This window comes from Podarcis pityusensis, assembly GCF_964106645.2.
Source record: "Podarcis pityusensis genome assembly, chromosome: Z".
In the NCBI taxonomy this organism is placed as follows: domain Eukaryota; kingdom Metazoa; phylum Chordata; class Lepidosauria; order Squamata; family Lacertidae; genus Podarcis; species Podarcis pityusensis.
Window position 1 is genome coordinate 8,818,710 of NC_138044.1, and position 13,063 is coordinate 8,831,772.

Genomic DNA, 13,063 nt, shown 5'->3' on the forward strand with positions numbered 1-13,063 from the left:
CGTGTGCTGCTATGGTTCGCCAGAAGCGGCTGAGTCATGCTGGCCACATGACCCAGAAGCTGTACGTCGGCTCCCTTGGCTGATAAAGCGAGATGAGCGCTGCAACCCCAGAGTCAGCCATGACTGGACCTAATGGTCAGGGGTCCTTTTACCTTTACCTAACCTACTGAAAATGATGAATCTAAGTTGAAGGATCTAAGATGGAACAATCTTGTTTTCTGCCCCAGAGGGCAGGACGCAAACCAAAGGATTCAAATCAGAGGAAAGAAGATTTTGACTAAACGTTAGGAAGAACTTCCTGGTGGTAAGAGCTGTTTGACAGTGGAATGGATTCCCTCAGGAAGTTGTAGACTCTCCTCCATTGGAGGTTTTTCAACAGAGGTTGGTTGACTATCTGCCATGGATTATTGAGCTGTGATTCCTGCATTACAGGGGGTTGGACTACATGACCCTTAGGGGTTCCTTTCAACTCTACAATTTTATGATTCTCGGTTAGTCCAGTTCATTAACAAGTTTTTGGGTGGGTACCAACATTGCTTCAAAGGAACAATCCAGTGAGCTCACAATTGTTCCTTTGCTGAGGGGGGGGGGGGGGAAGCAAACTCCCACTATCCACCAGCACCAGGAGCAAGAAGAGGCTGGCACTGACTCTGCCTTCTAAAATGAAGCGGGGAGGCTCAATTATATCAATGGTTTCTTCCTGCTTCTTAAGTAAGCTGGTGTGTCTTCTAAGACGCTCAATAAATCATTGTGTTCTCAGGGAATTCACTGCTGGGCAGTCACACCCACCAGCCAAATTTGGCCCACAAAGCATTAGGGCAAGCATAGGCAAACTCGGCCCTCCAGATGTTTTGGGACTACAATTCCCATCATCCCTGACCACTGGTCCTGTTAGCTAGTGATCATGGGAGTTGTAGTCCCCAAACATCTGGAGGGCCAAGTTTGCCTGCGTCTGCATTAGGGTATATGCGGATCTGGCCCACTGGGTAGAAAGATTAAAAAAAAAGTTGTACACCACCCCTGACCATATTTAAATCTAGATAGCAACAGGAATATGATGCAATGTTTGCATGCCTGCAGAAACGTCTTGAGTTCTCGGATGTAGTCTCACTCTACAAAGAGTCACATCCATTGCTCTGCCCACTATTATTGCCAGTCGCACCTACCACCAACACATGGCCCCTGATATATGACCCTTGGGCTGAAATAAAGATGTCTTCCCCTTTGAATCCTGGGATCCAAAGAGCTGTTTGCAAGTTTGCCAGATACTGTCAACGAGGCTGGCTTTTGGTCCGATCTGGCAAGGCAGTCCCTACCTGTCTCATCAGGATCTGGGCCCGCTGCTTAAACACAGAGGCGCTGGACACATCAAACCTCTGCTGCAGCCCTTCCAGCTTCAACTGGTCCATCTTCTCATAGCAGGACTGCATCTTGACTGGGTGGAAAGCCAGCTGGGAAAGGTTTTCCATGTACTGGAGGAGCAGAGAGAGGAAAAAACATTACTACTACTACTACTACTATTACAGTCATACCTCATGTGACGTTTGCTTCGTGTTACGTTTTTTCAGGTTGCGTCCTGCGGCGACCCGGAAGTACCGGAAAGGGTTACTTCCGGATTTCACTGCTCGCACATGTGCAGTAGCACTAAATCGCGCTTCGCGCATGCACACAAGCACCAAATCACACTGCCCACCTGCGCTGATACGGCGCTTCAGGTTGCACGCTTTTCATGTTGCGAAGAGGCCTCCGGAACGGATCCCATTCGCAACCAGAGGTACTACTGTACTACTAATTACAACTGCTACTAGAGGCTTCTGTCCCTGCTTACTCTGCTCAACAACACCAACCCCCTTGCCACCCCCTTTCCCCCACCCACCCCCTCCCTTTACGCCTCACCCACCCCCTGGCCTATCCCCTCATGGCTTGCCCAAACTCCCCTTCCTCTCCTCTCCCAGCTCACCCAAAACCCCACCCCTTTTAAAGGAGGGTGAAGGGCTTCAGAGAGTGGCTTAGCAAACTGCTCTCTGAAGTACCTCCCCACCTCCATTAAACAGTTCACCAGGGCCACCTGCCTCCCACGCTGCTGCTCACTCACCTGCCTACCATACTGGAACATGATGACAGCCTTACATTTTTATGTATATAGAAGGATTTGTATTATTTTTACTACCACGACCACTTATTAGTGCTTTCCTCAAAAAAGTACAGTGGTGTCCCGCAAGACGAATGCCTCGCAAGACGAAAAACCCGCTAGACGAAAGGGTTTTCCATTTTTCGATGCGCTTCACAAGACGAATTTCCCTATGGGCATGCTTCGCAAAACGAAAAAGTCTTGCGAGTCTTGCGATTTTTTTCGCTCCCCCCCCCTTTTTCTAAGCCGCTAATAGCCTTTTAGCCGCTAAGCCGCTAAGCCTTTAATAGCCGCTAAACCGCTAATAGCGCTAATCCGCTAAGCGCGTTGCTTCGCAAGACGAAAAAACCGCTAGATGAAGAGACTTGCGGAACGGATTAATTTCGTCTTGCGAGGCACCACTGTAACCCAAAGAGGCTTACAAATACTATATGAAACCAATTATAGGAAATGCAACCCATGAGAACTTTTAGAAGAATACCACATCTATTCAAATAGTTATTGCAGATACTGTCCCACTAAAAGAGGCCACAGGTAATTGAAACCCTTCATATTAAGGGCTAAAAGCTAGGGTAAATACCAAATAGTATGGGAAACAGCCCTACTAGAAAAATTAACTAATAAACTGAAACTGACACGGGGACAAACAGAAGACGCCTTCACCCCGGTATGGCTCCCTTTTATCACATACACAGCCCAGCAAGACAATGACAAAAATCCACCAACAGCATACAAATCAATATGGCTAACCTGATCCAAAACACCCACCCACCCCACTCACACACAAAAACAAACAACCACACCCTAGGCCAACCCCAACCTCTCTCACCACCAAAGGAACACAAGTGAACAGCACAAGCAACATTGACACCAAACCCTACATACATTAAGCATAATAGAAACATCGCCACCTGACCCCACCCCCATCCATCTTCCCTCCCTCCACCCCCCCTTTCTTTTTTTCTTTTTCTTTTTCTTCTCCCCCTAATGCCTCAACAAATGAAACGGATTTGTAAAAATGTTACATGGAAAAAAATACGAGGCATTACACTTACTTCTGTAAAACAAGAAAATCCTTAATAAAATATTTAATTAAAAAAAAATCTACATAATCTACATAAGACCATTGTTCAGGGTTCTCCTCCCTCCTGCATGTGGTGAGTGGGGACCCTGTTGCAACTGTTTGTTTCCTTTAATAAAGATCAGGCTTACTAGCCACTTTGCTTCTCAAAAAGAAAAAAGAAAAAGCTAGGGTAAAAAGAAAATATGGTAACTAATTTCCAGGTCCTTTTGCTGAAGTCTGAGGTGTCTTATGCTGAAGACCCTCCCCTACAATGTTTGCCCCAACCCCCAATTTCCTCTTTTGCCACCAAGACCTCTAGCTTACCTCCCCCATCTTCTCCATTCCTCCTTCGTTGAGGATGTTCATATTCATGTCGGTCACCTCCTTGAAGAAGACTTCCCGCACCTCAGCAAAGCCCTGGCTGGTGGGGATCATAAGTGCCTCCAGGATGGAAGGGATGTAAGGCTGGACGTGGTTCCGAACACAGATCTCTGCTTTAGAGAAGACTGTGGCTGGATGAAGAAGAGTCAGGGAGGTTAGAACTGCCTCCACAAACCTGCACCCCAGATCTGGACACCTGTGCAGGCAACTAGCAAACGCCGTACGATCGATCATACAGATAACAACCAGGGTTGGAAAATGCCTTGAAAGGTCATTTAGCCCACGGGTAGGCAAACTAAGGCCTGGGGGCAGGATCCAGCCCAATCGCCTTCTAAATCTGGCCCATGGACGGCCCAGGAATCAGCATGTTTTTACATGAGTAGAATGTGCCCTTTTATTTAAAATGCATCTCTGGGTTATTTGTGGGGCCTGCCTGGTGTTTTTACATGAGTAGAATGTGTGCTTTTATTTAAAATGCATCTCTGGGGCATAAGAATTCATTCATTTTTATTGATTTTTCCAAATATAGTCCGGCCCCCCAAAAGGTCTGAGGGACAGTGGACTGGCCCCCTGCTGAAAAAGTTTGCTGACCCCTGATCTATCCCAATCCCTGATGTTGCAGAAAACCCACAGATAGGTGCTCTAAAACCATTAACCAAGGAGATGCTGCCCCCTGTGGTTCTCCAGGGGAGTGGCAGGAGAGGGTGGCAAGTGTGGTGGGCAGATTCAAGGACAACCAAAGAAACATTTAAATATTCCAGGGTAGTATAGTACAGCAACTATTTTGTGCAACTGCAAAGGGGATTCGGATATTTCATTTGGCACATCTTACCCGAGGATCTTCTGCTATTCTATTCTATTTAATGCAACAAATAATTTTAGTAGCTGTGACCATGGTTTTATTGTATGTGTGGTGCCAAATGATTTTTATGGTTATTGTTTTTTGTTTGTTTTTTGTTCTCCTTCTGAATGATGCCATGGCCTACAGCTAGTGCAATAAAAAGTTTAATTGATCTAATTGGTCTAACTATTTTGTGCAGGGGATTCATCCCCGGCTACCACGTATGCTGGCGGAGCATGCATAAGCATCCCCTGCCACCATTCTGCCCACTTCCGGGATCAAAAGGACCCATATGTTGACAATCATACGCCAATTGGACATGCTTAAAATGGTTGCTGCCAGTATAGTATAGTATAGTATAGTATCAAAAATATTATTATTTTTATTTGCACAATATGGATAAGTATCTTTTCAAAATGGGATCAAAAGCATCAAGTGACAATGAGGACAATCCTAGTTGTGTTTTCCAATGTCTAAAAAACAGACAAAAACTCTTGTGTGACACAAGAAAAAATATATTCTTAAAGTGTAGCCCAGAGCAAAAGCTTTTGAGAACCGCTAGTCTTAACAGTTTGAAAATGTCTCATGCTAAGTCAGACAGCTGGTCCCTCTACCTCAGCATTGTCTACACTGACTGGCAGCAGCACTCCATGATTTCAAAACGAAGTCTCTTCCAACCCCCCTGGAGATGCCAGGGATTGAACCGGGACATTCTGTGTGCAAAGCCAATGTTCTACAACTGAGCTACATCCCTTCCCTTCATAAGATGCTGCTATACACTGAGTCAGGCTGTTGGTCCATTTAATTCAGTGTTGCCTACACTGGCTGGCTCCTGCTGGGTTTCAGACTGGAGTCTTTCCCAGCCCTCACTGGACATGCCATTGGGGATTGAACTCATGCATGAGAAGCAGGGGCCTTGCCCTGAGCCACGGCCCTTTCCACAAAGCATAGGGTCTCTCTCTCCATCCCCTACCTCGGATTTTGCTGGCCAGGTGCTCCTTCGATTGGATGATCTGATCCATATCTGTGCGAATGGTGCTGGTCATCCCAGGCTTCTCAACCTCGCATTTAACCACAGCTTCATCGTACTGGACTTTGGTCTGGTCGTAGACCATCCTATACACAGCGTCAGAGACCTAGGAAAAGATGGGGAAGGGTTTTTTTGGGATAAGATGGAAGGTTGCAGGGAGAGCATCCTTCTTAGAGAGCCATCAAGAGACAGGCAACTCCTCCTCCTCCTCCTTCTCCCCCAACCATCTAGCTGGGGTGCCCTAGCCACTCTGGGAGGCTTCCAACACATAATAAAACATCAAGGTTATTGCAGCAAGGGTAAGATATGCCCTGCAGCTTGCAACAGAACATGTGTACATGTGCAGGGGTGCAGAGATTAATAAATTAGAACGACCTGTTCTATGGGGAAAACCAAAAACAGAGAGAAAGTGAAAAGATTTTCACTCTGGGATTTGTACTTAGAATTGTTTGCACAAAGTATATGCCCATCAGGCTCTGTGGGACCCCCCCCCCCCCATTTTTTCTCCTTCCCTCCCCCATCCGAACACCTACTACTTCTTTTTAAATTTGTACAAATAGTATTTACTTTTAAGTGTATGATACAAACTGCTGTGATCCCTTGCTGATCTTTCTCTGCCCCTCTCCCATTCTATTGATCATATCAATTTGTTCTACTGTTAAGGAAAAGCAAAAATAAAATGAGAAGCTATTAAAAGTTGAGATAAAAAATGTGCACTCAAGAAATCTAAATTTTGTGCCCCTTAATTGGAGCAGACCAGGCCACACAAAACTCTGCTATTTGCATGGTTTTATACTCCTTTCCCTAGAACAGGGGCAGAAACTTGTGGCCCGTCCAATGTTCTTGGACTCCAATTCCCATCTGCCCCAGCCAACATGGCTAATGGTCAGGGATGATGGGGGCTGAAGTCAAGCAAGATATTGAGGGCCACAAGTCCCACATCCCTTCTGCAAAGCAACACATATTTCCCCCACCGCTATAATGAAAGGAAAAAACAGTGGCATGGTAGCAGGTCCTGAAATATCACCTAAACTCTCACACTCTCATTATTAAAGGATTTTTATTTGCGAGCATAACAAAAAAGGGGGGGGGGCGACCAAAACCTTGCCAGCTGATATTAACAATGACTGCATTGCAGAGAGTTGGACTAGACCCCCGTAGTCCCCTCCAACTCTGATTCTGTGATCTATGACTATCCCATAAATTAAAATTTCAATGTTAATAAACACTGCACACAAGTCTTGCTCAGCTGCTCTGTTGCATTTTTTTAGCTGCACTTTCAAGGACATCTACACAAACTTTCATAAGGACTAGAAACCTGAATACAGTGATACCTCTGTTCCGGAGCCCCGTTCGCATCCCGATGCGAACACAACCCGCATCCGCACGTGCGTGGGTCGCGATTCACCGCTTCCACGCATGCGAGTGATGTCATTTTGAGCGTCTGCGCAAGCGTGAGCTGTGAAACCCGGAAGTAACGGGCTCCGTTACTTCTGGGTTGCCGCGGAGCACAACCCGAAAACGCTCAACCTGAAGCATATTCAACCCAAGGTATGACTGTATAGATATAGACAGAGATTTTTTCTGGGGACACTCAAGAGTATACAGTACTGGCATCTTTTTTTCTAGAAGAAAAGCAGTGTGTGTGTGTGTGTGTGTGTGTGTATATACACACACACACATATATATATACACGTATACACACACACACATATATACATACACACACACACACACACACACACACGTGTATATATACAGATATAGATAGATACATGAAGAATGCTGAGATGTACAGGAGGATTAATTCTGAGCCCGATTATAAATTCCCGTGACGTCTCCCAGCACAGAATCACAGGGCACACCTGCAGCCCTACATATAAATAAGGAAGTATTAAGAAATTTGGAGAAGATGCATTCAAAAGGGGTCTTGTGAGGTTTTTTTTTACTCTTCCACACAGGGCTCCGGTGTGCTGGAGGGAATGTCCTCATTATACTGCAGTGTTTGGAAGGCAGCCACCGGGAGCTGAATATTTGTTTAAAAGGGAGTTTTCTGCCAATCTATTTTTAAAAATGGCTCACAAGGAAATATTTATCCTGGTTTTCAAACAGTATATATATTTTCTTCCCACCCGAGGTCTTTTGACATTCTGGGCCATAATTATCTTACAGCTAAAAGCATGGTTTTTGTTTGTTTGGGGTTTTTTGACTGAATGCAGCCTGGAAATGGACAGGGCCACAAATGCATGGAGAAATTTCTGGTGGAGAAATCATGTTTTCCATTCATAAGGGAAGTAGGGAGACAGAGCTGGGGAACCTGTAGAGTTCCAGATTCGGCAGGTGTCCAATTCCTGCATGCTCCAGCCAGGCCAATGGTCAGGGATGATGGGAGTTATAGTTCAACAACATCCAGAGAGCCAGAGGTTCCCACATTCCTGGAGCAACATTGGGACATAGGAAGCTGGCTTATACAAAGTCTGACCAATACCAATACAGACCTAGCTCTGTATTGTCTACGTTGACTGATAGTGGCTATCCACAGTTTGAAGCAGGGAGTGTCTCTCAACCCTACCTGGTGATGCCAGGGATGAAGCTTGGGACCTTGCAGCAGAGAGTTCCATATGCTTGCATATTACAGAGTGCGACCTGGTGCATGCTCAGCGCACACTCACCTGTATCCAAACTCTGTGTCTCTCTTGGATTTTGCCCTTCAGGCGGGGCCCAATCATGTTCTTCAGCTCAGGAAGAAGTTCCTCCATCACCAAGTTGCTCAAGACCTGGATTAGGTATAAAGGTAAGGAAAGGTTGGTTCAATTTATTGTATTGCTTCCCACAACGAAAAGCCCTGAAACAATTCACAATGAGACTAAGGTACAATAAGACCAATCCATAAAACATAGTTGGGTTAAAAACATCCAGTCATTGGTGCTACCCAAACTCCTGTAGGTACAAAAGAATTACCTTTGCCTGGCGCCTAAGTGATGGCAAAACCAGTGCCAAGGCAGGTGACAGCACTGGCCACACACTGGGAGGTAGAAACAAAGGAAGCTGGCTTAAACTGGGCCAGATTGTTGGTTCATTTAGCCTAGTACTGTCTGCACTGACTGGTAGTGAATCTCCAGGTGGGGCTTGGAGAGACTCCAATCTGAAATCCTGGAGAGCATCTGCCAGTCAAAGTAGACAACATTGAGAAAGGACCACTGTTCTGACTCAGTATAAGGCTGCTTCCGATGTTCTTATGACCTCAGGTTGTCAAGCATACCTAGGAATTAATTTCCTGGGCTGCTCCCTCAAAGACTCACCTGTGCTTCATTGCCACAAAGCATGTCCCATGTGCCATACTGGTCCTTAGACTGGCGGTACATGCGGACGGCATCAGTGAATGCAGGAGCCTCTACCTTGTTGTCCTCAGAAATACCTGGAAGAGAAAAGGGGAAGGTGCTTTTATTTTTAAGGGGAGGGGGAGCGTCAACTCTGTGTCTCTTAGAGAAGTGAGCATGCCCCACCATGCGCATGAGTTCCCAGATGTTGTTGGATTACAACTCACACCATCCCCTGCCAGATGCCATTTGATTACAAGTCCCATTGTCCTCAGCCTGATCAAGGGAAGTAATAGTACCACACCTAGAATACTGTGTCCAGTTCTGAGCACCACAGTTTAAGGACACTGACAAGCTGGAATGTGTGTAGAGGAGGACAACCAAGATAATCAAGGGTCTGAAAACCAAGCGTTATGAGCAACAATTTATGGAATTGTCCCATGGAAGATGGAGCAAGCTTGTTTTCTCCTGCTCTGGAGGTTAGTACATGAACCAACAGCTTCAAGTAACAAGAAAGGAGATTCCAATGAAACATCAGGAAGAACTTTCTCACACTAAGAGCTGTTTGACAGTGAAAGAGACTCCTATGAGAGGTGGTAGACTCCCCTTCCTTGGTTTTGCATGGCGAATCCCCCCCCCCAGTTGAAATAACGACACATGACACAATTATTAACATTAATGGGCTAAATAAGGCCACAACTTTATTGGTTACAGGTGATGAGGGGTATTGGCTTAGGCATTGGTCCTAACCGACTATATCCGAATTCAGTCCGTCTGCTTGAAGTCCAGGAAGGGTTAAGCAGGAACAGCTGGAAGGTGGGAAAAAGAGGGAGATGCTGGCCGCATCCTGCCTTAAGTAGGGCAGGCCACGCCCCCAGAGCTAGCCAATTGGCTGGCCAGGGGATGACGTGGCCGGGAATCCCCCCAATCAGCAGGGCTGGACTCCAGCCGTGCGCATGGTGGGGGTCGTGAAGCCTGCAACTCCATCTCCTTGAAGGGCGGAAGTGGCTTTTTTGAACCAACAACAACAATTTTATAATTTGTACCCCACCTATCTAACTGGGTTGCCCCAGTGCTTCCAATATATGAGCAGAGGTTGGATGGCCATCTGTCACAGATGCTTTAGTTGTGATTCCTCCGTTGCAGTGGGTTGGACTAGATGGCCCTCATGGACCCTTTCAATTCTACAATTCTATGATGGAGTTGGACTACAACTCCATCAACGCTCAGGGATGATGGTAGCTGCAGTCCGACACATCTGGGGAAACAAGGTTGAAAAACTGAAACCTACAGCAATCAGGGTCAATCAAAATGATCCTATTCAGTAGGAGAGGCTATTCCCAGCCTCCTAGACAGGACAGAAAGAGAAAATGGAGCCCTCTGCCCCAATGCCATACAGACAAATCTTCCATAAAACAAAACAATAACACAGCCTTGCAAACTGGACCCCCTGAAATCCAGCTGCTAGGAATCACAAGAGGGGAGAGTGCTGTGGTGCTCAGATCATAGGCATGTAAAGAGAGAATCCCGGTTCAACCCTTGCTGTCTCCAAGCAGGGTTGGGAGAGAGTCCTGTCTGGAACCCTAAAGAGTCACTGCTGGTCAGTGCAAACAATGATAACCTTGATGGACCAATGGCCTAGTTCTGTAGAAGGCAGCTTCCTACATTTCCTAACAAGCCCAACCAGCTGAGGGAGAGGGAGAAGGGTTAAAAAGAAGGAAGAGTTAAACAGGCAAGGCTGGGCTGCGCCTGTGCCAGTGTCAGTTACTATCACAGCGCTCTGGAAATTGACGTAACATCCACAAAAGAGGAATCCTGTCTGGAAAGCCGAAGATGGAGGAAGGTCTTCAAAAGGGAAATTGCCACATTTTGGCACCGGGCAGGGGGTGGGGAGAGGGAAGAGGGAAGAGAAAGTGACTAAAAATAATGTGGTGGGATGAATCACAGTCAGCACATGATTTCTGAAAATCTTTTAACACAAGCAACACCCCCGTAAGGCGGTTGGAGTAAGGGGTGCATTGCAGCTGCCCAAGATTCCTCTGTGTGTGATTCACTGCTGGCGAAGGGGGAGGCTGGAAGGTTGGGAGCACTTCTCCACAGTCTTCCCACCCCCCACTCAAACCTTTTGGAGTAGACAGCTTTCAAATATGGGTGGAATGAGAAGAGTTAAGCCAAGAGGTGGCTAGATCTGGCAAGGTCTGGACTAAGGTTTCAGCAACAAGAATTATAGCCCGGGCACACACTCCACTCTGAAATGGGAGAAGGAAAGAAGAGGTGTAAAAGGGAAAAAGAAAAAGCTGGCATTCTTTTAATGACCGAGTCTGGAGTTGGCAGGGACAAACCGTAGAGGGACGGAGGAAAGGGAAGTAGGCAGAGAGCTCTCTCTCTCTCTCTCTCTCCTTTGAGAAAGGGTAGTGTTAACTCTGCCTTGTCTTTGGTTTCTTTGCAAGGCTCTGGGAGGGGAGGAAACAACAGGGATGCTGGATTAAGAACAACAACAAAAGGGGCTGTTTCAACACTGGTGGAAGAAGAATACCGGATGCCTGGTACATCATAAGATCATATTTTGTCCGTCCTCAGGGAAGGCATGGAGCTACGCAGAATGTGACCATGACTCTCTCCTGCCCCCGTTACAAATACTATTTCCTACCCAGTAGGATTCAGAGACACCAGATGTTGCAGCCAAACTCTATGGCTGCATACATGCATGAGATCCTATGGAGATCCTCTACCACCACCACCACCCTGCATCTCTAGATCCAGAACCACCATCTCCTTAGGAAAATAGGAACCTGCCATATATTCAACATATCATTAGTCCATCTAGCTCAGTACTGCCTATAATGACTGGCCATGACTCTCCAAGGCTTCCAGGAATGGGACATTCCCAGTCCTTCCTGGAGATGTTGGGAGACTGAACCCGGGATCATCTGTGTGCAAACAGATGCCCAGCCATTGAGCTACAGTCTTCCTCCTAACCATAAACTAAGGTTCTAGTCCTCATAATTCAGACAGAAACAGGAACACAGGGATCTGCCTTATGCTGAGTCAGAGCATTGGTCTATCTTGCTCAGTACTGTCTACACCAACTGGCAGCTGCTCTCTAGGGCTTTCAGACAGGGGTCACTCCCAGTGCCACTTGGAGATTCCACTGGGGATTGTACCTGGGCCTTTTGCATGCAACACAGATGGTCTGCCACTGAGCTGCAGCCGTTCCCCTTCAGATAGGCTTGGGAAATAAATGCAGCCATGGATGGAGGCAGGAGAAGGATGGGTGGAGGAAAGAATGAACCTCAGGACATTTCTCTGGCTCCATTTTGGCGTAAGGGGGTGCAGGGCTGCTGATCGTGGATGGGTTCCGAAAGCCAGCATGACCATTTCCCAGGCATGTGGCAGAACACACACACACACGAAGAGCATGTATATGGCTGGCTGCCCAGCATCTCACTTGAAAGATTCTGGAAGGTGAGATGATCCAGTGTCAGTCCTGCCTGGGGATGACTTGCCCTCCAGCAAGACAAGGAGATTTTGAAGTCACCATTGCCTGAACAACTATGGTTAAGGTTGTTGTTACTGCTCAGTAGGGCTGGCAGTGTATGCTCCTGAAGCTCACAACATGAAGCAGGCCTGATTTTAGAGCAGATGTTGTTAGGCTCCAGCTCACATCAGCCCCAGACCCAGATTTTGAAGTCCAAAACCTCTGGAGCACAGCAAGTTAACAGAGGGCTCCAATAAGCACCATCCCACATGCCTGTTGAGGTGGCACAGTCCATGTGGGTCTATCCCCATGTGATAATGGGGTGCAGAACATTTCCTACTAGGCAACTTTCTGAGTGGCGGGACCAGAGACATTACGAATGCAGATTTTACCTTTGAGCTGCAGGCTATGCACACCCCTCTGTCCAGGCATGCAAGAGGCATGATCAGAGTTCAATGACACATTCCAGCCAGGCAAAAACTCGTTAGGAAGGTGCAAAACAGACCTGGTGAAGGGAGAGGGGAGTGTGGGGCTATTTCGGAGGGCTAGATGGAAAGGCCAGGACAAGGACAGGTGTGTGTGTGGTAGGTTTTCATAAAGAGGAATAAATAAATAAAAGCACAGAAAGCCAACCTTGCAATCTCTCTTGCACACATGACCTTGTCCCATGGGTCAGTTGCAAAACATGCAGCCTAACGACGACTCCTTCATTTAAGGAGGTGGCGCTGAGCCATCTGAGCCCAGCAATAAATTAAAACGTGACTGCAAAGGACATAAATTTAAAATAACAAAGCAGCACACGTACTGGGAGTGAACTCT

General features: G+C 46.8%; 2 protein-coding genes across 2 annotated transcripts in view; one reads left to right on the forward strand and one right to left on the reverse strand.

Moving 5' to 3' along the window:
• SLC31A2 (solute carrier family 31 member 2) overlaps nucleotides 1–13,063 on the forward strand; it is a 72,297-nt gene that overhangs the window by 23,661 nt on the left and 35,573 nt on the right. The window lies entirely within an intron of this gene.
• The window catches only part of NIBAN2 (niban apoptosis regulator 2), a 96,024-nt gene that overhangs the window by 9,454 nt on the left and 73,507 nt on the right, over nucleotides 1–13,063 (reverse strand). The window contains exons 6-10 of the mRNA XM_080990883.1: nucleotides 8,749–8,864; nucleotides 8,119–8,223; nucleotides 5,390–5,552; nucleotides 3,519–3,706; nucleotides 1,317–1,472 (exon numbers count right to left, since the gene is read on the reverse strand). Of these exons, the coding sequence (XP_080847009.1) occupies nucleotides 1,317–1,472; nucleotides 3,519–3,706; nucleotides 5,390–5,552; nucleotides 8,119–8,223; nucleotides 8,749–8,864 (728 nt within the window). The remainder of the gene's footprint in view (nucleotides 1–1,316; nucleotides 1,473–3,518; nucleotides 3,707–5,389; nucleotides 5,553–8,118; nucleotides 8,224–8,748; nucleotides 8,865–13,063) is intronic.